At 44.8% G+C, this 26576-nt stretch overlaps 1 protein-coding gene across 5 annotated transcripts in view; it reads right to left on the reverse strand.

The window, feature by feature from the left end:
* Window positions 1–16242: 16242 nt before the first annotated feature.
* Window positions 16243–26576, reverse strand: part of MAPK6 (mitogen-activated protein kinase 6) — a 38115-nt gene continuing 27781 nt past the window's right edge. For all 5 annotated transcript variants that reach the window (XM_030457038.1, XM_008492042.2, XM_030457039.1 and 2 more), the window contains 5 exons: window positions 24348–25560; window positions 23486–23630; window positions 20078–20242; window positions 19275–19476; window positions 16243–18621 (listed from right to left, as the gene is read on the reverse strand). In XM_030457038.1, coding sequence (XP_030312898.1) covers window positions 17523–18621; window positions 19275–19476; window positions 20078–20242; window positions 23486–23630; window positions 24348–24902 — 2166 coding nt within the window. In that variant the 5' untranslated portion in view covers window positions 24903–25560 and the 3' untranslated portion in view covers window positions 16243–17522. The remainder of the gene's footprint in view (window positions 18622–19274; window positions 19477–20077; window positions 20243–23485; window positions 23631–24347; window positions 25561–26576) is intronic.

Below are 26576 nucleotides of genomic sequence, written 5' to 3' on the forward strand. Positions count from 1 at the left end.
CAGGTTAGATGCAAAAGAAATTAGAGCTTTCACAAGATGCTGAGATGAACTGAATGTTACAGCCCATGCTCAGCCTGCGCCCACAGAGTGCTGCAGAGACAGTGACCCAGAGCCACCCCACTGTCCCTGTGATGCCAGAGCATCTGTGTCACGGGCCAGTGTGGGGCCACAGCTCCCCGCCAGTGCCCTATCATACGGTGGGATCATATGGTGCATCTTGCACCAGTGATCAAGTGACTCTGAAAATCAGGACATGAAAGTGCTTTGGCAATGCCAAAAGCAAAGCATATGGGGAAAAAATTCCACCACCCCCCTTACTCCAAGGAAGTTTGACCTTGCACAGATGATCTGCAGTTTTCTGAAGTGCTAACCACTGTCTGAGGGAAATAAGTGTTTCATATGGGGCACAGGGATCCTATGCTTCTAAAATAGATGCAACACTTTAGAGAGGAGTCTTTAGACTTTCCAGACAACAGATAAAGGCAGAAACCTGATATGGTTGGAGGCTGGCTGGAGGAAATGCAGTTGCTAATGGCTTGCCTTGATGTTCTGCTGCTCTTTGTACTTAAAAGCATGTGTTCCATCATGACAGGTGAAGGGGAGCTACATTAAAGACTTGCCTGTAGCAGGAGGCCTCCAGGTGAATGTCCAGCTTGACTCCAGCCCAGATCCTGTTGCTGGGAAGAGACTGGGGTGTTTCCACTTCCTCCCAAATTCCTAGTTTTGCACCTTTTGTTTTTTGCAGGTTTGAAGATCTTACACTTGCAGGGAGTGAGTTTTCCGAGGGCCTTTAGTGCTGTGCCTGGATGACTTTGGAACTATCCGTGCAGGTGTGAAAGGCTGGCATTTTTGCTTTGTCCTGCAGGAATCAGCCCGCCCAGGTGTGTGAGGAGCAGCAGAGAGGTTTCTGGAATGGTGGCTGGGCAAAGCTGTGCCTGCTGCCTGGCTGGCAGTGCCTGGGGCACCTGAGCCACCAGACTGGGCAGGTGGGGACACAAACCACACAGGGCAGGCACAAACCAACACAACCCTGGCACCATTAGTGTTCCCAAATGAAACCAGGCTAACCATGGAGGCTCCTGCTTCCATTCCCACCTGTCACCTGGGTGGGACATTCTGGTGACACCAGGAAGAATATTTGGCTTGGCATTACAGAGCCAGCTGAAGCAGCAGTGAGTGATGGCATTACAGGGTTTTGAACACCTCTGCTCTCAGCAGAACCACTCAGCATGAGTGGGAACTGACCACCCCGGGCTCTCCCGTGGGCTGTGGCCGCCACCTCCCTCCTTCCATCCCTACCTCTCTCCTTCCACCCCTCCCATCCCTGAGCTGCAGGGGGAGGCTCCAGGACTGTGCACCCCATGTAAGGGAGCAGGAGCCATAGGCTGCTCCTCCTGAAGGGGTGAAATCAATGGCTGGAGCTGAACACAGGAACACTTTATGGCCGCACACACATTGCTGACACAGACACACGTGGGTGCGCACCATAAGTCACACGCACACGCACATAACCCCACGCAGGTAAGCGGTACATACAGATAAATGCGCATATAGCTCATACATACCCGCAGCGGTGTGCCCGATGTGAACAATGCACACATGCGTGTCCGTGACGTCACGCCAACATCACGCTAACGTCACGGACGCAGTGCCCGAGCCCCAAGCCCTGCCCCCTTTGGCCCGGCAGGTGGCGCTGTTGGCCGCCAGCCGCGCCGTGTGCTGGCAGCGCCCCCTGCTGGTGGCAGCGGCAGCTCCGGCCCCGCGCAGATCCCGCGGGAAGCGGCCCTGGGATGCGGGAAGGGCCTGGGGAGAAGAGGGGGAAGAGAGGGGTGCGTGGGACAGCCACAGGGGTCGATACAGGCGTTAACTCAGCCCTGGAGCCACAACTCCTCTGGTTCGGGTTGCTCCTCACTGAAACCTGAGCTTTCGGTGAGGATGTCAGAGGAGAGGCAGGATGCCGGGTCAGGTGTGGCTTCTAAAAGATAAATACATAAAATCTTACACTGTTCATCTTTAAAATATGCAGTGGAGAAATAGGAAGCAAATACCTTCTTCTGGAGGAGTACACAGTTTTCAAGTGAATCTCTCTCAGACAGGAGGTTTCATGTGCACATATCCTGCATCCTCTGCTCTGCCTATGCAGACAATACCTGCATAATTCCAGATAACAGCCCAATAATTTGCAAGATTGAAGTAATCTGGGAAATATTTGCTATGCCTGGGAGGAGTGAGCAGAGGTAAAACAGCTGGTGTCCCCTCCTGGACCAGGACCACCACAGCCCCAGCCAGCTGGTACACAGCAGCATCAGCCCGGAACAGGCTGGTGGGGTGGCAATGGGCACAACCCCAGAGCCCGGAGTGGGGATTGCAGAGCTGCCTCCTCCCAGGCTTGAGTTTTGGACTGGCTGAGACAGGACACCCCCCCCCCCCCTATGTCCATATGGGTCACAAGGGGATGGTTTAGGTTGGATGGGGTGAGCAGCTGCAGGGTGACAAGTACACTGCCTTGCAGAAAAATGGTAATAAATGATTGAACTCGATCCCAGTTCAACTGAAACAAGGTAAAAAAATAACCCAAGCCCACACAGCAGCTCTGTATTTACCCCTGGTGCTGAATTCACAGCACTGTACGGAAAAGCTGCTTGAGCTCCCATGTGCTGATATACAGGGGCTGCCAAGGAGGGGGCCCACAGCATCACCCCCTGTTATTGAATACCCTGCCAGACACAAACCCTCCCCATCACCTCAGCTAACACTCTCCTCCTGAGAACCAGCTGATCTTTGCATTTCTCAGCCTTTCCCAACACATCCTGGTTCACAAGTTCAGCAGCTTCAAAGTTGCATCTGATCATTAACCCTGAAAGATCAGAGATTACTGAAGAGTTTAAACGGCGTGTTTGAGATGGCTGAGAGAGAGGCACAAAGTTCAGCCATGAATCCATGCTCAAATCCCTTGACAATCCTCCCAGAGCTCAAGAGGCAGACTTGGACTCAGGGTTTTGGTTCAGCTGGGTGATGCCTGGGCCGCATCTCACTTTGTGCATTCATTTCTTCTTTGTGTGCATTCATTTCTTCTTAAAGCTGCTTTCATGCAGCTGCCATTTCACAAATGACCATGAATTTTGGGTACTTCTGGCCCTGCAGTCTGTGGTGAGCTTAGCTGGACATACAGCTCCCAGGTACAGAAGAAAGTGCTCTTTATGATCATGTTACACATAAAACCAACATCAGAAGACAGAAGCTCCATCTATTGCAGGCAGTTTTACTTCTAGTTCGTTGTTATTTCCATGAGAAAGCCTTTGGTATCACAGCACCACAGGGGAGGCATCTGGCCCAGTATGGGTCCAGGTCCTTGGTGCTGCTCCGGGGCCAACGAGCCCTTGATCCTGAGCAGTGTGAGCCATGGCACCTTTGGAAGGAGCTGAACAAGTGCTGATTAGTAAATACATTGGTGTTCTCCTCCATGGGTTTAATCTTAATGCAACTCATCAGTAGTCTTCATGGAGGAGGACTGATGGTGCCAAATGACAAATTTAAATCTAAGTTCCTTTGGTATCACCTCAAAGAACAGGAAATGATGGTCACACAGTGAAGGATGCCCATGACTGGGTCCCACTGTGGGCAGTGTTCCAGCCCCAGATACCCTCAGGGCTAAGCTAGTAAAGCAGAGAACTTTTCAATCCCTGCTGGTGCTCCTGGAAGTCTAGTAAAGGGTCTGATCCCTCACCTCACCCTCCTGGAGAAACCGTCAAGTCAGCGAGAGCCAAGCACGGGATTTTTTCCTTTTTTCAGCAAACCTGGAGCAGCGGGGTCAGGCTGGAGCCCTGCAGCGCCGGAGCTCCGTGGGGAAACGCAGCTGAGGTGGTCAAGGACAAGTGGTGCCATCTGGTGAGCAAGAGACCATCCCGAGGCACCAATTCCTGCGAGCTGCCCACCCGAGCTGGGGATGCCGAGGGGGCAGCCCGGGGGGCAGGGGATGGTGGTGCCAGCCCCTCACCCCTGAGCACCAGGGCACAGCTCTGATTCAGCTCCTTACATTTTCCTACATTGCCTAAGCGGGCTGGCATGTTTTCAGCACTGAAAAGCCAAATTTCCAGTGGTTGTTCTTGGTGCTTTATGCTGTGGCTTTAACAGAAATATGCATGACATGCCTCTTGCAAAAACAGACAGGATTTACTCCCTTAACAAGGGTCAGCTCTGTTTTCGGCTGCCTCCCTTTCTGCTGAGAGGTCTGTCTAGCTCAGAAATGTTCCTGTCAGCTTTCCATGAACTTCACAGCACCCTCCATAGCAATACACAGACCTCTCGCAGCCACTCACTACCTGGCCACCAAGCAGCTGCTCAGCGTGTGCCTGCAAAAATACTTGCCTGGTTATTTTTCCCAAGAAAATTAATTCTTTTTCCAGTCTGCAATTTTAGACATTAAAGGCAGAGTTTAGCCACCAGCTCTGTGCTTCATACCCGACTGCAAGTGCAGTATGTGGAGCAAATCTCTTCTGTGCCCTTCAGACAACCCCCTCGGTGCAGCTATGATGGGACTGGTGCAGGCAGGGGGAGGATGACATCTTTCCAACTTCAGCTCAGCTTCTTTTGTTCTGCCTTGGTTACCTTGGGGTTTTGTTCTACCTTGGTTTCATGCGTATTTGCTGCAGGAGCCCTGAAAGCAGTCCTACACCTGCTGCTTTTCTGCACCAAATACATCCCAGGTTTTGTAGTTCAGGGATATGGAATGGCAAGAAAGCTGTGAAGGAGCAGAGCATTTAAAACAGGCTAATAGAGCACAGCAGGAAAAGTGAGGGAATTAACTTGACCAAGGCCTCTTGCAGGGTCTCTGATGTGTCCTGAGAAATGGTGCTGAACCAGAGGGACTGAGACTCACCAAGTGTGGCTGGCAGGAGCTGCTGCTTAACTTGGCTGAAGGTTTTCATGGGCATGGCTTATGGATGTCTCCATGCTGAGTGCCCTCTCACCCAGCTTTGAACCTGGAAAACCAAGCAAAATTCTAGCAGTTTTCTTTGCATGTTCTTTTTCATAGCCACTGGGAAAATAAAGTGGCATATTAGTAATAATTTTCTCAGAAATACAGCAAAACAGTACAAAGGGAAGTGGTGGGATTTTAGTGACAGCTTCGTTTTGTGGGCTGATCAAAATTTAGTTTCCTTAATATATTATAAGCACAGATCCCAGCAGGGGAAGAGCTTGCTGCATGTTTGCAAGCACGACACTTCAGGTTACCTTTTTACCTTACTTTAAAGGCCCCAGAGAGCCTCTTTGGAATGGGCATACCTAAGGTGTTATTTGAATGGAAATGTTTATGGCAAAGAGATATAAATTATACTGGTCTGTTGTAAAAATACACTGTAGCAGAAAAATTCATTCTTGCCACATATATATGAAAGAAATATATGTGCTTGTGTGTCTAAACAAGATATGCACATCTATACATACCTCTAATTATTTATATAGAATTCTATGCATGTGTTGTATACATTAGTAGCTAAAAATACTTTACAATGTCTTTACCCTAAGAGCAAGTGGTTGGTGCAACGCACTGGAGGCTGATGTGCAAAATTTGACTAAATACATTCCCCATACATAAAGGCTGTAGCTTAGCAACCACTGTTTTCTGCTCAGGAGATGCTATTCTGAGCTAATTGTCACTGGCCTTTTACTGGCCACTGTCATGGCTCCTGAGGCAGTCCTGAGAGAATGAAAAGTGGCTTTGCTGAGCCACAACCCTGATGAAGCTGGCCCTGGAGTTGCCACTGCAAAGGCAGCCTCACCCTTTGCTGTGTGGAGGGGGTGAAGCAGCCTCCCTGGGCTGGCTGCTGGCTGGGCTAGTGGCCATGGCTTGAGAGGAGCCCACAGCCTGAGGCCAGGCTGCAAACCCTGAGCTGGAGGCAGGCAGCATGCTCACATGTATCTATAAATACACAAATACATTTTTAGACACAGAATGCACACACATCCCCTCGTGCACACAGGGATGATTTTCCAGATCTCCATGTTCAAAACAACTTTGCCTAAAGGACCAAAGCAATTGACCCCAAACCTCCAGCCTGGTTGATCACTACACGATGGTGCTGGGAACTGGGGGCTGACACTGATGGGAACACCATGGGAGGCTCCTGTGTTCAGTTTTGGGGCTCCCATTACAAGAAAGAGATCGAGGTGCTGGGGGAAGACCAGAGAAGGACAATGAAGCTGGTGAAGGGTCTGGAGACCAAATCTTAGGAGGGGTGTCTGAGGGAATTGGAGTTGTTTAGCCTGGAGAAAGGAGGCTGAGGGGAGACCTTATTGCTCTCTGCAACTACCTGAAAGGCAGCTGTGGTGAGCTGGGGTTCAGTCTCTTCTTCCAAGTAACAAGCAACAGGACAAGAGAAAATGGTCTCAAGTTGCATCAGGGGAGGTTTAGATTGAATATCAGAAGAAACTTCTCCATGAAAGAGTTATCAAACACTGGAACAGTGAACCCCATCCCTGGAGGTGTTTAAGACGTGTAGATGTGGTGCTTAGGAATATGCTCAGGAACTTGGTAGAATTAGGCTAATGGTTGGATTTGATGATCTAAAATGTCTTTTATAACCAGAACAATTCTGTGATCTCTGCTGCAAGTGACTCCCCAGGCAGGCAGAAGGAAGGGACTTCAACCTGAGAAGTACCAACCCAAGCACACCTGTCCCAGCAGACACTGTCCCTGGAGGAGCATTGGTGGGATGGGCACAGGACAAGGACTGGGCTGTGACCACAGATGCCAGTGCAGTGCTGAGCCCTGCCAGGCAGGCACCCAACACCCACACCTGGCGCCCATCACCTGGCGCCCATCACCTGGCACCCATCACCTGGCACCCATCACCCAGCACCCATCACCCAGCATGCTCCTGCTGGGCTGGGGGCTGATGGAGGTGTGGGCTGCACTGCCAGTATCAGGTTAAATAAAAGTAAAGCATTTTATATAAGCCTATTTTATCTGCAAATCACTTATATTTAGAACACCTACTTCTCCTGAAGCACTAAAACCTCCTTACGTAAGAGCTTGTTGAAATCCCTTGGCTTAATGTTGGGCAGGGGGGTGGGGGCTGTCTGTCATAGTCAGGCTGAGCCTCACCATGCAGCCCAGAGCTGCTCTTAGGCTCCCTTCTGCTCTCACTCTGCCTCAACTATAGCAGAATTACTTTGCTGGGGAGAAATTTTCCTCTCTCAGTGCTGCCTTCAGAAATTTTCATTTGTAAGGCCATGGATGTGCTGCCAGGACAGCAGAGACAGCAGCTCAGCACTCAGCACTTCCCGGACAACTTCCCAAAGTCTGCTGGGCTGTTCCAGTGGGTGGGAATGCTGCTGACATCACCCCAGTGACTACAGCATCCTTCCCAGAAATTACAAAAAAAAAAAAAAAAAAAAAAAAAAAAAAAAAGAAAAAAAAAAAGCATCATCATCTCTTCATCAACTGGAACTGATTTTGTAGCACTATGAAATGACTTGTCTCAGCACTGGCACATCCATATTTTCTAATGAATTCATTATTCCCCCAGCCCTCCCCTGAGGGGAAGGCAGGAACAATGGTGGTGATGGACATAAAATAGATGTACAACTGCAGCAGGGGCAGCTGAATCACTTTGGATGCACAGCTGTGCAAGTGCAGAAATGGGCCCAGGGGCCTCTTTGCTGCCATGTGCCAGAGCAAAGTGCTTTGCTGCAGGGCTGGGCTAAGGCTGCACCACATGGTGCTGCTGGGCCATGGGCTCTGCACATTACAGCTTCATCATAGCATTATAACCTGGCTCTTGGGGAGCTGCAGAGGTTCAGAGGTGCTGTGGTGGCCACTGTCAGCAACGTGGGGTTCCAGCACTGCTGTGGCACACGAGTCCTTGAGCAGCAGTTGGATGATGGCTCCACCTCAGTTTCCTGGTGTGAGAAATTCCAAAACCAGTGGAAGGTCCCACCTCACTATGATGATACCATCCCTGAGACCTCTCTGTTGGCCCAAGCTGGGAATGCTGCCATAGTGAACAACCCAAGTAGAGCAGTAATGGGCTGACCTGATATCCCCTCCTTCCAGTCACTCTGGACCAAACCTTGTGTCTCTTTTTCCCCCTCCATTTTATTCCTGAAAGCAAGATCAGAAATCACTCAGGTGTTGCAATCCTCATCCAAGGAGAAGGGGAGGGGGAGCAGCATCTGTGTGCAGCAGGGCTCAGGCACAGAAACACCAGAGGGCACTGGCAGGTGGTCCTGGCAAACTCTGCCCTGACAGCATGGAGCCACTTGTTTGGGGCAGCCAGCCCTGCATCCCAGCTTTGTGCTGCTAGGCAGGGGACTCCCCAGATCCCAACAGTAAGAACCTGGGGGAGGAGAGGCTGGAGGGGGTCCTGCAGCACTGCTGGGGGATGCTGAGCACCTGACACCCTCAGCAGAGACATGGGCATCACATCCTTGCCCATGGCTGAGCACCACACTCACAGGGGCACTGTCCTGCCCCACAGCACATATCCCAGCCAGCCCCACACCTGTGCTGCTGCAAAGGCAGCCAGCAAATCCCAACACAGCCCAGCCAAGCTCAGCCCAGCCCAGTACAGCCCAGCCAAGATCAGCACAGCGCAGCGCAGCCCAGCACAGCCCAGTACAGCCCAGCACAGCCCAGCACAGCATCCTCACTGGCCTTCCTAAGACAGCACACCTGAGTGCTGTCTCCAGGTGGGATATGCTGCCTCTGCCAAACAGCACTGCCCCAGCACTGCCAAACTTTGCTCTCTGACAGGAGCACAGTGCTGAGCTTTCCCACCACTTTCTTCTCATCCAGGTGCTACCTTTAATCTCTATTGCTGCCCCAATTCTCCCTGCAACTGCTCTATATTCAGATGACACGGTTCATTAGTTTCTATAAATGGCTAGGACATTGCATGGATTTCAGGGACAAATTAAAAGCTGAAGCTGTAAATGACTGTTTCTCCTTACCTCAAGGTTCCTTGTGAGGTGACTCAATCATCCAGCATGGTTTTTCCCACTGCTCCATCAGGTCAAAGCTTCCCTGCTCCATCTTCCATTGCCCCTGCTGTGAAGTGGAAAAAACAACACACAAGTTTCATAGGAGTGCAGGAGGAAAGCAATTAACATGTGAGCCTGCTGCAAAACCTTCCAAGACTTTCTTTCCTTCGGCAGGAAGCAAAGGTGAGAAATTATCCCATTCCCAAATTCTGTGAGCTTAGCTGGGTGGGAGGTGGGGCTGGGGAGGTGGCTGGAAGCAGGATGGCAATGCAGTGCCTGACACCTGGGGGTAACACACATTCCTCAAGGGCACAAGCAGTGAGGTGTCCAACCTGTTTTTCACAGCACTTTCCTCAATATTTTAAGGAGAAGATGGGAAAGGATGTAGTCAGTCTGGCACTGAGCTGCTGCCTTTCTGTCCTTGCGGCTGATGCCTGTGCTGGGGGGGAACTGGTGCTTCCCCAGCCCTGGGATGCCCAAACCTGCCTGGCTGCTGGGACACCATGGTCCCAGGGAGCTGGGTGCCAGGCTGCCACCCCGCCCTGCCTGCCCAGCTCCCCACCACCACATATCACCCTCACATAGCTTAGAGCAAATTCTTCTCATAGTTCATTTGAGCCAGACACTGTAAATTGGATTAAAGTGGTGCCTGGAGAGATTTCTACAGCCAAATACTTAAAACTGACATTAATTTGAACTGGTTTCTAGGCTGCCAGAGGAGTGCCCCCACTTCCCCACCCCAGCTCCAGCTCTGCAGATTTGAAGCTGACTTCTCTTGTGACACTGCCTGCAGGTGCCAAAATTCATGTCAAATCCTGCAGCAGTGGAGAAGTTCAGTTTAAAAATATATCTTCTTTTTCTGGAAGAAATTAGGACTGATTGTTAAAGGAGCTGGGATTCCCCTGCTCCAGGGAACTGCCTGAGCTGCCAGGCAGGCCACAGACTCCAGGTAATTATTTCACTTTCAGCAGCATCTCACCTTCTGTTATTTCTTACCTGCCATAAAAGAGAAGAGATGTAGTGAGCATCTGTAATGTTCAGGTATGAATATAGCATTTTGTTTATTTTATGGACCTGGACAGCAAAGCTGTCTCAATGAACATGGGAAAAGAAAAAACAAGGTTGAAACCAGCCTCTGGCACCCAAACTCTCCCCACTTGCAACAGAACAAAACCAGCTCAGGGATGGGCATGTGAGGGGTTCAGTGGGTACCAGCCAGCACCCATCACCTGCAGCAGCAAAACCCCTGAGGGTTCTCAAGCTGCTCCTGGTGCTGGGACCCACCAGTCCTGCCACACATCCCTGCTGGGAACTGCTGCTGCCAACCTCTGAAAGGAAAAGTCAGTTAGCAAGGGTAAAACTGTTTGTTTTTTATTTTCTTTTGGGCTGGCAGGAAGCCCTGGCTCACAGCAAGGCTGCCATCAGCTGAGGGAAATACAGCTCCCAAGGGACAGCTGAGCTGTGACATGGAGCTTCATCTCACTGCCTGGCAGAGTCTGTGTGGTCACCTCAGTTATGTAAATATGATTCCAGGCTGATGTATTGTAAGGAATGGTTTGTGACCTTCATCCAATGCAAAAGAGAGCAGGCAGGTGTTTAGAGCAGGTGAGTGCCTGCATTTGTGAAGTAGCTGTGATCAGTTGTGTTCGGGGGACACAAGAGGCTGCCAGCAGAGCCATGGTGCCTCTGCCTCAGACACATCAGAAATGGGTTTTTGTCCCCAAACAGCCCCTGTGTGAGAACTCCATGGTCCTGGAGCCCTTTGCGGCCTGACAGCCCACCCTCCCTCTACAGCCACCCAGCCAGCCCTGCAGCCCCACTCCATGCTGCTTCCCAGCATCCTGTTTTCATCAGGGTTATTTTAATCTCCCCATTTCCCATCATATTTTTCCTCCTGCCCATGCCAACACAGACTGTAATTCCTGGCAGGCAGGATGGAAATCTCCTCCCTGGACCACATCAGTGCTTTGGAGGACGAGCTGCATTCTCCCATGGCTGCACCCTGCCTCCTGTCTGCTGCTGATGCTGGTACCTGCCACTGGCTCCAAAACCCCACTGTGGCCAACTGCCCACTGCATGTCATGTAATTTTGAGCCACTAAATCACTCAAGCAATTCTTTGCTTCCAAATTTTGCTCCATGATGGCTGAAAACCAAACAAACCAAAAAAAGAAAACCCCAACAAGCCAGCCCACTTCACTGCTGACAAAATTACACTTTTTGTCAGGACAAGAGAAATGATGCAAGCTACTGATGAACTCTGCAGCAGCCACCCAGGTATGGACAGACTCACCTGTTCTTCTTAGATGGAGGTGAATTTTTGGCAGCTGTAAACTGTGAGCTGCTCTGTGCCTGCCCAGCTTGCCACAGCTCCTCTTAGGCTCTCAGGGTTTGCTTTACTCTTGGCTTTCCTCTGCCCTGGATGATGAATCTCCTCACCCTGTACAGGTCATAGTGAGGTTTTGTACCTTGTGGTGCTCTGTGTGATGCAGTTATCTAGGTCAACAGCAACACAGATCCAAGTGGCAGCAGTGCCCATAGGACATTCCCACCTTCTCTGCACTCCAGACTGGTGTCTTGCTGCTTCACAGGGCTTGCTGGGCTGTAGAAGTGACAAACAGGTCAAGACTCAAACAAGTTTGGAGCATCCATAGCTGAAGCCTGAACCACAAACCAGAAATCTGTCTAAGGACCAATCATATTGTTTAGCAGAAACTCTACCCTGGCTACACATCTGGTGTGGAGACAGCGTTTTGAGAAGATGTTGTGCAGATGATGACACAGAAAAAAGGACCAGGTTTCTGCTAACCTTGCACCAGCCATGGTGGGATTAATGTGGCAAAGCAGCTGCCATGCTGCACAGCACAAGAGCCTTGGCTTGAAGAACATGTCAAAATTCACATTTAAAGGAAAGCCTGTATTTTGCTAGGCCTCACATCTCTTCTGAGTGGCCTAATAATCTTTAACCATAGTGGGCAGATCACCTGCAAGCCTTGGACTGTACCCAGCTATGAATGATTGCTAGAAGAAGAGAATAAGCCTAAAAAAGAAGCTGCAAGAAATTGTGAAAAATAAAAAAAGTAAGCAAAAGCACAAGTAACATGAAACTATGCAAAGTAGGATAAAAATATCAGTCTTCTACTAACTAGGAAACATACCCGAAAACTGAATTAAAAAAGCCCAACAAACTACCAACCACCAATTTAGTGATGACTCCCTTACCCTGGAAACACCAACCAGTATTATCAGGACAGACAGATTAACCCAGTGCCTCACTTATGCAGAAGAAGTCCTTCCCCATGTCCCTTTTGGTATAGATGTGCTCTAACTCAGTGGCTCTCCAGCCCAGGGGACAGCAAGGGACCCCTTTTCTCTCTCAAGGGCATTCAGGGTGCAGCACCCAGGGGGGAGCACAGCCACCCCTACTCCCAGCCCAGGGCCTTTATTTTATCACCCAGGGAACTGAGGAGGTTGTGGGAGACAATGGTATCACTGGTTCTGAAATCTGTTGAGTTCTCAGTACCCGGTCCTGCACCCAGCTGCCACAAGTCCACTTTGGTATTTCACACCACACCACACGTCCAGGCTGGGCAACATCAAGGTTAAAAGTAATTTTGGCTGCAGTAGAGCAGCATATAGATTACAAGAGGAATTTTATCATCAGAGTTCACTATGGAAGGGCTGCTTTGCAGTCAGGATGCGACAGGCAGATTCCGGAGGAAAGGCAGTGACACAATGGAAGGGCTGCTGCCAGCTATTGACAGAGCTATTTGCAGAGCCCTGCCCTACCAGGCTATCCACCCACCCAGGGCAGAGCTCCTTCCACACATGGCCTGGTGCATGCAAATCACCTTATCAGCAATGCTAATTCTTGGTCTGAAGGAGTCATTGAACTTTTCAACAGTCTGTATTTTAAGGAGTTCTCAAATAGCACTGGGAGTAAGCAGATAACCATTTTAAATATAGAGGCACTGGAATGGAACCCCAGAGTGCTGGGTGCCAGCAATGATCTGGATTATTTGCTTGTTACTAAACACCCCAGAGCATTACTTTCCAGGTTGTTCAGCTCAAGTCTGACGCAAACAGTGGCAGAACAACAAACAAGAATTTGCAGGGTTTTGTAAGCACCAAAATAATTCAAAGAGAGAGTTGGCTGAAGGCTGCAGTTGCTCAGGATTGCATCTTTGGAAGAACAAGGACAGCCTATTGTTTAACTATGTGTAAAACCTAACTGAAGGCTTGACAAGCACTTCCAAGCCTCAGCAACAGAAAAGAAACAGGAGTATAAAGAGAAGACTTGTGAAAGAAATAATCTGCACCACAGAGTGTAATGAATTCATCAGGGCTGTAAGTACACCTTTCTGTGTCCTCGAGTAGTAGAGGGAGGTATGAAAGTCCACACATGGAAAAATTGATACCTCTGACTATCACAGAGTTTAGAAAGGGACAGAAAAAGATAGCAAAACCAGCTCAAGAGCAGCATTAGTTCCATATGGATGAAAAAACTCCTCAGGAGGAAGCTCCACCCCTGTAAAAAAAGGTAGAAACCTGTCTGTAAACTAACACCACCAGGCAATAAGCCACATCGAAGTGAGACCTCAGCCAGACTTTAAATGTAGGTACCAGGCACACTGCTAAGAATGTCTGAAACACAGAAAAAGCAATAGCAAGGTGACAGGGAAAGGAAGGCACAGGCTCCCTGCCTGCCCAGGGCAGCAAAGATGCAGCAGCAGGGACTGCAGAGCTGCCCCGGCTAACAACTGCTTGGCAGAACCTGATGCCCCCCTATAGCCCAGCAGAACCTGATGCCCACCCTACAGCCCCAGCAGACTGTGCTGAAGGCAAGGACCAACACATGCTACTCATGGTGTAATAATAGCACTGCCAGCAGCGTGGGCAAAGCCTGACATAAATAGCTGAGATTATAAATAGCAACTCTTAATTAAAATTCAATACAATTGTGAGAAAGTAACTGACTGTGACTGAGAACTTTTGATCAGAACAAAGTGTCCAGCATTGTGACAGTCTGCAATTATTAGAGCTCATGTGATGAGAGTACATGTAACATACTCTGTCCTGGTCCGTTCAGGAAGGGCAAACATCAGATCTTCCAGCAAAAGTTCTTATTAGATACATTTTAAAATGCTGCCATTTAACTAAAGGGCACCAAGAGAAGGAAACATTTTTAGAAGGTGTTTAGCACCCTCATTTCTTACTTGCTTTTTGTGTTAAATAGAATCATAGAATCATAGAATTAGCCGGGTTGGAAGGGACCTCAGAGATCATCTAGTCCAACCCTTGACCCACCGGAGCAGTTGCTAGACCATGGCACTGAGTGCCACATCCAGTCTTTTTTTAAATGTCTCCAGGGACGGAGAATCTACCACCTCACCGGGCAGTCCATTCCATAGCCTGATCACCCTCTCCGTGAAGAAATTCTTTCTAATATCTAACCTAAACCTCCCCTGGCACAACTTAAGACTGTGTCCTCTTGTCTTGTTGAAGGTCGTCTGTGAAAAGAGTCCAGTTCCCACCTCGCTACAGCCTCCTTTCAGGTAGTTGTAGACAGCAATGAGGTCTCCCCTGAGCCTCCTCTTCTTCAGGCTGAACAGCCCCAGCTCTCTCAGCCTCTCCTCATAGGGCCTGTGCTCGAGTCCCTTCACCAGCCTGGTTGCCCTCCTTTGGACCTGTTCCAGGACCTCTACATCCTTCTTAAACTGAGGGGCCCAGAACTGGACACAGTACTCGAGGTGTGGCCTAACCATTACTTAGCAAGCACCTTTGAACTTAACAATGGTGCCATTATCTAATTTATAATGTAAGCCTCTTCCATAACTTGTTTTTAAAGGCAATTCAGTTGCTAGGTCATAGGAAAAGGGCTACATGGGTGGATGGCCACCGGTGATGACTTTGGGACAGAAAACATCTTCCACCCCCTGGAAGCAGCCTGTGAAGCTCCACATTTCCTGCAGGCTGCTTTTTCAATGCAACTCCTGTGGTTTGCCAGGGGAGAGCTCAACACCACACTCAGTATCTTCATTTTCTAGCAGTAGCTTTTACTTTGCGTGGTCTTTACAAAGCACTTGAACTTTTTTTAATCATTTCCACATAGAGAATAAGTGGCCAGAGTCTGTTACAAGAGCAGGGTTTCCAAAGCAGCCAGCAGTGCCTGCAAGGCATTGCTCCCCCAGCACAACTCGAAATTAAAGGCAGTGAAGCACCAGGCTGGATTTAGCCTCACCACTTGACTTTCCCCTTCCTTTTTGAGTGTAAAATGTCCTCCTTCTAACATTAGAGGCTTAAGTACTGATGGTCTCAAAAAAACAAAAAACCCAAAAACTTAATTTGCACAAGAAGTGTTGTTATAAGCTGAATTTTGTTTCCAGTCTCCAAGCACTTCCCACCCACAGCTTTCACCCAAGCTCAGAAAAAGCTGCCACAGCTCCACCAAGCAGTCCCTTGCCCAGGAGAAAGGGCACCCAGACATTTTCTCCTCCCTACAGCCCCACAGACAGAAACTGATGTGGCTGTGCAAGCATTCACATACCATGCTCAAGGACATGCACGCTGTCCCCTCTCCCCTGGTGCCCATTTTCCACCATGCTGAAGGAGCAGCTCCTGGTTTAGGCAAGTTTCAGCTGTGCTACCTGCAAGAGGAGCAGGGAGAAGGGATGGGAGCATTTGGAGGAACTGAAGAAACTGTCATGGGGAAAGTTTCAGAAGTTTGCCTAAAGATGTAGCTTTCCTCTTCAACTAATTAGCTCCCTCAGGAATGGCTCTGATGGGAGGAAGAGGAATACACACTGTTCTTAGGGCTGCTGCTAGAGAGACCCCAGCCACACATTCTGAAACATCACAACGCTCACCTGGTCCTGCTCTTGACATCTCCATGTGAAAGTGCTCCAGCCAGGCCCTTGGCTGAGGGACCTGCACTATTCTTCTCACTCCAGGCTGCCAGTGAAGGTGCTCACACACACTCACAGCAGCTTTTCCACTTTAAAACTACTCTAAAAAGTTGATAAAACAATAATGTTTGCCTGTCCTCTAGAAAACACTTGTATTTTCAACTAAAATGTTGCTTGAGAGTACCACACACTGAAACTTTCACAACCATCCCATCAACAGGATTTGCTCACAGTAACTTCTGGAATCTCCTTCCAGGGCTGCATCCCCAGCAGCAGCACTTCCAGGGTAGAACGTAAGAAAATTTCTCCTGCTTCCCTGAGCTTCCTCACTGTACAAAGCACCAAAAAACAAGTCATTTTTGCTGGCCATGTTTTTATTTGTTTTTTTGTTTTTAACAGGGGAGCCAATGATACATCCAGTATTTCAAAAAATCAGAAGGTAAAACAAATTTTCAGAAGACTGAGATGCTACATGCTATATTTAACCTAATTTTATTCATGCTTGCTTTTGAGGGAGGTTGGGAATAGGACAGAAATCATTCAGTAAAAACATACAGTAAAAACAAAATGTCTCACCATATAGAACTTTAACCTACAGTAATGTTGTACCTTAACTATTTCCATGCACACAACTAACATTACAAAATTTTTAAAAAATGAACACAATTAAGACTTCTAGGAGCATTTGATAATAAAGCAATTTCTAATTTCTTTTGTAGAGATCAAGCACCTCCAATTACAAATTCCTATACACAGTGAGTGCTTTACTTGAAATGAAAACTAAAAAATAAAAATAAAAAAATGTATTGGATAGCCTCAGAATAAGCCGATGTTAATATATATCCAGCTATGTAGGCAATAAAACCATAGTGCTAAACAAAAACTTTTATCTGAAAAGTAACTCAAATATTAAGTTGACTTTCTATAATTACAGAAATATACTTATTTGCTAAAATAAATAAAAGTGCTGTATATTAACACTTCACTATAAAGAATGCATACCAGAACATTTATAAATATTGAATGATTTTCAATAAGAATAACTACTACAATAATGCTGGCTAAATAGAAGTGCATAATGAGAAGCACTATGGGTGGTTAATGTTTTGCCACATACTGCTGTTACCTTGAGGTAGATAACACATGCGTACCAAATTCTGCATTCAGTTCAGTTGCTGCTGGTATCATGTGTCTAAGAAATGTGTACAGTATGAAAAACTCTAAAATACACATGAATGAAAAAATGTTTTGGGAAAAATAGATATTTTCATGCAATTATGTACAGTCTCACTGTGTAAATTTCAAGGCAAGGTTCTGTTTCTGCAAAACATGGACACTGTTTTACTGAGAGAATGTTTTTTTTTCTTGGTTTAGTGCATTTTTGTTACCTCCTGCATTTTGCATTATTTTGCTCTATTCCTTAACTTTGTGTGCAAACGACATGCCAGTTTAAAAACAAAACTAACTCATGTATAGAAAGTAATTCTGGATTGTAAAAACAATGGTAAACAGAAAACTAATGAAATCCATACCAAAATTACACCATCTGATTCAAGTAAAAAAATTACTTACACTAGTAATAAAAAAAGACAAACACATCTCATGAATATAAAAGAAATGTCTGCTGAGTGTTTTAATTTAGATGTTTCAGAATGCTGCTGTATGTTTTGTGGGGAATCTGGGGAGATGACTTCATAGCAGAAGGCGTTAATGTGGCCTGTATTGATTTCAGTGGTGAGCCAACAGGGCTGTGGAACTGAGGGATACCTATAGCCTCCAGCTGCTTGTTGAAGAGGAGCTCTCCACTGTTACTGAGAAAGCTCTCTTCTCTTTCTTTCTCCCCAAGCTTCCCCTCTTCTACTGGCTCAGGTTCTAGCATTTCAGCATCATCTTTCTTACTGAAAAATTTGTCCAAATAACTGGTGTAAGTATTTTCTTTTTCAACTTGTTCGTCTTTCCTGACTTCACAACAGAACTGGTCTATGAGGAAGCACTCCTCCCCACCACTTACAAACTGACTGTCCCAAGAAGTCTGGTACAGAGCTTCTAACTGTGCCAAATTAGCCATTCCTTTCTCCTGCTTCTCTCTGCTTACTGACTTGGATATTAATCCTTTCAACTCCATTTGAGACACTGAGCTATTCAAGTCATTTAATTTATCAACATCAGTAGACTCGTGTTGTAAACTAAGCTGAATGGTTTCTGCTATAAATGAATCAAAGTCAAATCCTTGATTCTTCTCCCTTTCTTTGTCAACAAGCTGCTGTGATGCTTCCTCAAGTGCTATCTGAGCTTTCACCAACCCATTCTTTTCACATTTGGACTTGCCTTTCTTATCAGACTTTTCTTTGCTCTGTTCCTTCCAGTTTGAAAGATCTATAATAAGCTTGGGCTCATAGTAATGGTTAACTTCACTGTCTCTCCAAACTAAATTATCTAGGTATGAAGATGATCTCATTTTGTAATTGCAAGTGTGACTACATTCCAGATCACAATACTTGTTTTCATGGTGATCTGAGTACTGCCAGCAAGGCTCAGTAGAGAAGTGGGTGTCAAAGGCAGGATCCTCCAGATACTTTTCACGATCTCCATCCAGGTATTTGCGAGGATCCACTTGCACTTCTTCCTCATCAGTAACATCAGAAAGAGCCCTTGGGTCACGCTGAACTTCATCAGCTTCGTAGTTATTATGAATAGGCCAGTCGTGGTCTGAAAACTGACTGTCATGGTATCTGGAAAACAATTTCCTAGGTGTTAGTAGCTAAAAACCAGGTTTTCTAGCTCCAAAACCAGAGACGGTTAACTTTAGAAATTGTCTTACAGAATAACAACAAATCAACACAAATAAATGTTCTCCCTCAGTCCGATCAGGTCCCTCTTCCAGGTTTTCAATATAATCTGTCATAAAGCAATCCTCTTATGCATATCTGGAATACTGAGTCCAGAATTAGGAATAATAGCTCACTCCATTTACAGGACTCTCTTTCTTAAAGTGTGTTTAACTGACTTGAAATCATTACTATAATTCTTTTTTTTCTATTCTATGTGCTAACTGTTGGAGAAGACAATCCATACTTAAAACTCTCTAAATTTGAAGTTTATGTTTTAGAGAAATATTTACTGGGGGGGGAGTAAGTAGCAGACATTAACTTTGGATTCTAGAGTCCTGAATGCATCTCAGGAATGCATTAGCATATGCAAATCAGTTTAATTAATTACAAACCTACTGACAATGCACTGCCTGCAAGGGAATAGTTTATTCTCAGGTCAACTTAAGAAACAAACAAGGAAAGGAAAGAAAAGGAAACAAGGCCCAGAAGCCAACATTACTTCAAGCACACAACCATCCAGTTATGTTACATGCCACAGTAAAACATAAATTTACCTTTCCCAATTATAAATATGGCTGTGACTTTCATCCATCAGCAGAATATCATCCACCTCATCTTCAATGTGAAAAGGATGACTTGAAATAGGCTCATCCGTTGGAAAGGAATAAATGCTCATGTAAGGATGGGACAAAGCTTCTTCTGCTGTCAATCGATCCATGGGACTAAATGTCAAAATTTGCTCCAGAAAGTCCAGTGCTGTGGAGAAAAGGTTATGATTAACTAGGAGAAAAATGATGTGTCAGACATCTAGAATTCAGGATTTAAGTGCAGTGCTTTGCTCCAGAGGTGTGCATTTACCTACAAGTAACTATACCTGAAGTATCAACTATTGATACTGTACTGCCAAATATGTATTCATAGGAAAGCTAGAGGAGTAGAGGTCAAATCCAAGATCAACAGTAAGGTAATTAAAGCAGAAAAAATACGAAGAGGCAGCAGAATGCTTCAAGCTGAATCAGTATCCACCAGTGATATAATGAAATATAATGAAACATTTCTGTCAGTTTAGTTTGGGGAGTACTTCCTTTTCAAATGCTTCTACAGACAGTTGTTTTAATCTGAATCCTTTCCAACATGCTCTTATATTTAGAAGGCCAGTGTCTCAAAATAGAGCAATTCAATCAGTCTGCCAGAGCAGACAGGTCCAGCTCTACTCCAAACATGATCATTCTTCTTCTGAGAATGCAGATGTTCTTCTAAAGGAAACCTGCTTTTAACAATCTCACAGATGCACTGTAATGTTGTCCACTGTTTTATGATTTTGAAATACAGAAGTGGTTTTTGCTGAATGACTTACCTTCAGGACTGATGCCTGGAAGCAGCTGAGTTAAGGGTTTGTGTGGCTCAGTCATATCATTTCGAATGTAAACTGGAATTACATTGAGAAGCTCCTGGCGGTCCTCCTCATGTACAACAGGAATTGATTCTAGAATCAACTGCATCTGTTCAAGTTCATGTGCACCTGAGCACCAAGAGAAAACACAAGTTGCCATTTCAGCTTCAAATGCTTCTGATCCCTCTATGTGAAAGGCATGTCAAAATTCTGTGCTCTAAGCAATGGAAGACTATTATCTCCTAACACAAAGGAAAGGCTGACTTTCTAAATTTGGAAGATAATAAATCTGAAGAGCTCTCAAAAATGCTGTAGCATATAAAGAATTAGAGCTGCTACATACAGATAAAGCAAACTAACCTTAAGCTTTTACAAAGACGGCTTCACCATGGATGAGGTACTCTACAGCAATCCTACCTTTTCATTTTATACTATATGCTGCAATCCCTCCCTTTCAACTGATCCACCCAATGAATTCAGTATTTAACATCACTTTGAATTATATGTCCCTTACCAATTAAAATGGTAGTGGGTTAGCTCAGCAAGAGAGGCCACAACCATTTGTATTAGTACCCAACTCTGAAACCCTGCATTACTGTCAGGTGCAAGATCACCTGCCAGATAAGTAGGGTTTAAAAATAGTACTGTAGTATGATTGAGGTTACAGTACAATTTTAGCACCATCTGAAGTTCTCCCAGGTAAAGACATACGAGGCATATAGCAGGTGAATTTTGAATAATGAATGGCATTTATATTCAGTACCATATATTCATACCATTCATTCAGACTACATCTTGTCTACCTCAATTTACTGTTCAGCTCCAAGAAGCATGTAGCAGTCCAGAGATTCAACTATAAAATGACACTACATATGATTATTTGTATGCCAGTGCTACACTAAACAGCTCTGAGCCATCATCAGTGATACAGATGCATGTGACAGAAAATACAAAAATAAGCAGGGCCAGAAACAGACTGTACCACCTCACAAACTATGTGCTATCAGTTCACTTCAGCAGTTTGCACAGAAGTCTGCACTGGGTATCCTACCACACACATCAGCCAAATTACATTCCCCAGCTGAATCAGTCCTGCCCTGCATTAATGTATCTGCTGGAATGAAAAAGCTGTTCTGTCCTCCTACTTCAGGTTATTACAAATTACTTAATATTATTTATCAGATGTTATACTCTCTGTAATCTGCTGGAAAACAGATTCTACTGTATCATTATTCTGAGTCCTATCCATCCTAAAATTAATCAGCTTTCTTTCCAATGTAAATGAAATGAGCATTGAAAAATATTTATTAAGAAAAAAGAATTACGGAAGATGTTAGGAACAGCTACTGAATTCCTCTGCCTCAACTTCCTTTTTATCATTATTTAGTATTATTTTTCCTTTTTATCATTATTGTTTCATTAAAGCTGTGTAGTTTAGTTTCCAACCCATAAGTCTCCAGCCCTTACTCTCTCTCCTTTCTTTATCAGGAAGGGGGATTAATCTCTCATTCAGGTAACTGCCGGCCCTGCGTTCAACTGTGACACCTTCCCTCCCTCATCCAAGGTATTCTGCAATTTTGATCTGCATTCTTCCTCCTCATTCCTGTCAGCTTTCCAGACAACAGGTTTCCTAAGGGATGGTTCTGAAGTAAACAGGAAGTTTCAAATTAACTAGATCAATCCCTCCAAACAACTTTGCAAAAGAATTCCTTTCAGTCTCAGGACAGTCGAGCTGTCGTATTTCCAGCCACCTTCCCTTTCCAAATGCATGTAGTACAAAAGTCCACTCCTTAGATCAGAAAACTAGTACTAAATTATCAAAGAGACACATCCACATGTAAAATATTTTTCTAGGTGCCCAAACAATGTAATCAGGGTGCATAAATGAGCTGACAAACAGGATTTTGGTTAATAAAACCGAGTTTAAAAAAAATAATCTAAGACACTACACAGATATTAAACCAATAAATACTTCTGCCAAATACAAATGCTATTCAAAAAAGAAAAATCCAAAATGCTAGCACTTGTGATCAATCTATGCCAAAATACATGGATTTTCTCTCCCACTATTTCACTATTTTTCAGCAAAAATGCTTGATGCAAAGAAAACCTAATATATCTCTTATTAGCCAAGGATTTAAGAGAGTGGAGATATTACTCCAGTAGTTAGTAACTCACTGAAAGTTCAGAAAAGGATCTTTGCATATTAGTCACTGATTTCCATAAAATAATTATTTCAAGGTGACAGTGCTCCATTAATAGGATTTAATGGAAAGAAAGTTCTCCATCTCATTACCTTGATGTACAAAGCTCTGATTTGCAGCGGAGGTGGGCTGTTAGTTCACAAGTATCTAAAGGAATGTGAACTTTGAAATGCCAGCTCTGTTCTTAGAGGTTTATCTCCCTGTATTATCCCACAAATTTAGAGCAACAGGAGCAAACCCAAGAGTGAGCTTGAACAAGACAGCTGCTGCTGAGGCTCCAGGGTGCATACAAAGTAAGCATTTAAGGGGCTTTGTCTGGACTAGCTCATCTGTTCCCATGGACTGAATGCCTACCAGCAGGTGGGTGATCTCCAAGAGTGCAAATGGCAGCTTCATTTTATCTGAAAAGATCCTAAGTTGTGCACTGAGCTAAGTTAGCAACGTGCTATGGATGGCCATCAAGAGATATGCTTCAAAAATTTGCTCCTGATGCTGACCAAAGCTCCAATGCAGGTGCACCCAATGAGACCAGAGCACTGCTTCCTCCCTTACCAGAAACATTTCGAGGTCACACATATCCTTGGGGTGCCACCCCCTAAATTGTAAATTGTAAATCTTACAAGTCCTCCCTGTACTGCTGAACCAAAGGTCAGGTCAAAACAGTCTCTAGATGACCAGCAAATTGGCAATGGGGAAAGAAAAAGGGCTTCTCCATAACTTAAAGTATTAAAAAAAAGTGAGAAGTGACTAGGCTGACTACATTAAGAAAAAAATCTTAATGGCTATGATACTCAGGGCATTCATAATCCTCAAATACTCCCTAGATACATCAATTCACCAAAATAAATGTATTTACAACACTTCTTAGGCATCCAATAAAATTAGCTTAACCTAATTATAGATATTTTTACTATATATGTGAATACTAAATGAGATTGTGACATTTATCTAAATATACTCTGGTGTAAGTAAAAAAACTGAAAATCTGCTCTACCAGCTCAGCAATTTATAGTTTGCTTATATAATTGAACACTAATATGGCATATCCTCATAGTCAATAACTACAGATAGGAACCATGAGAAACGACCTTTCTGTAGGAAGATAATCGAGCAGTGCCCCTCCTTTTAGGAATACACACACATACACACATGTTTTTGTTCTACCCACCTGCAAAGAGGGTTTTCCCAGTCAGCATTTCAGCAAAGATGCAACCTGCAGCCCACATGTCGATGGCTTTAGTGTAGTTGTTAGGAGAAAGCAAGAGACGAGGCGATCTGTACCATTTAGTAACCAGTCCTTCAGAAAGATGGCCCTAATGAAATTAATTAAAAAAAACCAAAACCTTACTTAGATTTTTACAAGGCACTTTTAAAAATTACTTGCTTCCTATTTTTTAATGCAGTACTACAGGATTTTTTTTGGTGTCAAGTTCCCTGGGATACTGCCTGTGTCCCTTACTAAGCCTTTCTGTCTTTGAAATGGAATAGCAATACCTTTATCAGTGAACAGCAACAATACAGAAGCATGACACTATTTATTAGTCAAAAGAGGTACTGCAGCAAGTTGCTTATTCCCAGGTGCCAAATAAATGCAGAGATAATGAATTTTCCGGTGAAACATTATCCTCTAAACCAGAAAAACAGCACCTCTAAATCAATCCCAGGAAGTAGCCACACTTGCACACCATGAATGCACCCCTTGTAGAGGTAATTAACAAAGGCTTCTATAGTTACACCTCTAACTGTTGCTCTTATTTTCAGGTTTTGTATTCACTGCTAAAAATCTGCACTTCTGAACACATCTAATAAAAAATTACTATTTTATTTCATGTTCGCACTACTCTTATCTGAGACAAAATGTCATCCAGAGATTTGGTTTTACTCCATTTGCAAGTACTCCAGTTCTACTGTATGGTCCCTAACACGTTACCCCTTCTACAGACTATCTACCTTTTAAAGGGGAGAAAGATGCCACTTTAAGAAGGCACAGTTGTCAGTGTACCACTGATATATTCCCACTCCTCACATACCTTGTGGGAATAATGAGGATCCATGATTCGAGCAAGACCAAAGTCACCAATCTTCAGCACCAAGTCTTCAGTATTAATGAAAAGATTAGCTGGTTTGAGATCTCTATGCAGAACATTTGCAGAGTGAATATACTTGAGCCCACGTAGCAGCTGGTACATGAAAAGTCTGGCATGATCTTCTAGCAAAGGGCCTTGCTCTAGGAGATTAGCCAGATCTGTCTCCATGTATTCCTGGACAATGTAAACACAGTTCGATTCTGTAAGGGAGCCCACGTCATCTGTTAATTGGCTTCCACTAGGACCAAGAATTTCAAATACTTTGACAATGTTATCGTGGTCAAGTCTTCTAATAATTTTGATCTCACGTAGAGCATGTTTAACACTCTGGGGATCTGTAAGGACAATTTTCTTGACAGCCACTCTTTTGTCACAGTCATTATCGACAGCAGAAAAAACTAAGCCATTTCCACCACAGCCCAGTGGTTTCAAGTCCATATACCGAGAGCCCAGATCAAAACCATGAATGTTCATGAGACTTTCAAATTTTTCTGCCATTTTAGAATTCTTTATGTTTCTTTTTCCTCACACTACTAAGCTTCTGTAAACACGCAGAGACACTTCCACTGGTATCTGAAGGAAAGGTCTTACAGAAAGGGAGAAGAAACACTTGGCTTTGACTGCAAGGTGGTTTCTTGACACTCTCATTTCATTGTGAGCCAGCCAGGCCTGTTGTGTCCCCTTGAATTTAGAGCCCGTAAGCTCTAGAACTCAAACTCAGCATAAGATAGAAAGATTGCAGCATTCATAGTTCAAGAAAGGTGCAGCATTTCTGCAGACATTAAAGAAAACACTCACAAGAAACTCAAACGGAATGAAATGACATACTATGCACTCAGCTCTACTGTGCTGAATTGGTTAACATTTAACAAAAATGTGAATAAATATGCACATAATAGGCTTCTATTAACATCCTCCTCCTCACAGTGCAGATACATTCAGTGTTGGACTGGTCCTGAGCAGCGTCATTCTATGGTGCTGGTAAGCACTTTTTTTTTTTTTCCTCCTTCCTCCTTTTTCTCTCCTTTTTTACAGTCTAGTTCAACAGGAAACTGGCAGCTCTTGATTTACAAAAGATGCCGTCTGTTAATGATCAGGTGGCTCCAGCTCACCACAATCACAATCAAAGCTACCATCCATTTTACTCCGTGACAACCTGAAAAGGAGAGAGAAAAACACATCAGTATTGCATCCCATGCAGAAGCCTTCCTCCTCCCCCAACTCCTAAAGTTGTCCTAAATACAAACCTTACTTAAGAGTCCACCTGCAAAGTCAGAAACCACAACAAAAGCTAAACTAACTAGAAATGACACAAACCTTTCACATTCCTGGAGGAAAAGTGTCAAAAAATCACCAGTTACCATTTCTAAACATAAACTGTTAAAAGTTTCAGATACAACCTATTGAGAAAACAAGTCAGGCAATGAAAAATCCTACTGGAAATTAATAAAGAAGGGAATACCACAGCTGCTAAGAGACAAGTCAGCAAGCCTAACATTCTGCATCTCAGACACTAAGTTTTGGAATAATGCTTTCCACTTAGACAAAATCAGGGTTTACACTATTTCACCATAATGAGAGATAAATAGGTACTATTCACATGAAAAGGGCAAGATTTGTGCACTCCCGGCATTTACTGACTTGCCAGAATATGCAGCACACCTCCACTGACACTTATAAATCTTAAACCCTTGCTATTTTGAATAAAATTTATTAACATCTCAAATCATAATGATGCCACTATAGATTCATTGTTACAGGCATCACAGGGGTAATTCCTATATTCCAAATATATATTATTATCACTTCTACACTTATGCACATTTATCCAGCCTACATTAAAGAGAAAAACTAATGGCAAGTACATTTTACACAGTAACTGATTTATTCTGTTTCCCCTAACATATGGGCACTTTGCTACACAACTTTTTAATAGTCTAAGGAATACTACTACTATTTATGAAAACAAAAGAGGTAATTTTCTTAGTAAGCTTCCCTATCTGCAGCAGCAGAATGCAGTCATAAAGACCACATGTTGCACTTTTACACAACATCCTCATTTTTTTTAAATGCTTAAAGATGCCACAAAAAGTCAAGCACATACCTTTCACAGTGTGATAAGGTTTGGGCAATTCCATCGTAAGTCACTTCTAAGTTCTTCCCCAACAACTA

This window comes from Calypte anna, chromosome 10 (assembly GCF_003957555.1).
Source record: "Calypte anna isolate BGI_N300 chromosome 10, bCalAnn1_v1.p, whole genome shotgun sequence".
NCBI lineage: Eukaryota > Metazoa > Chordata > Aves > Apodiformes > Trochilidae > Calypte > Calypte anna.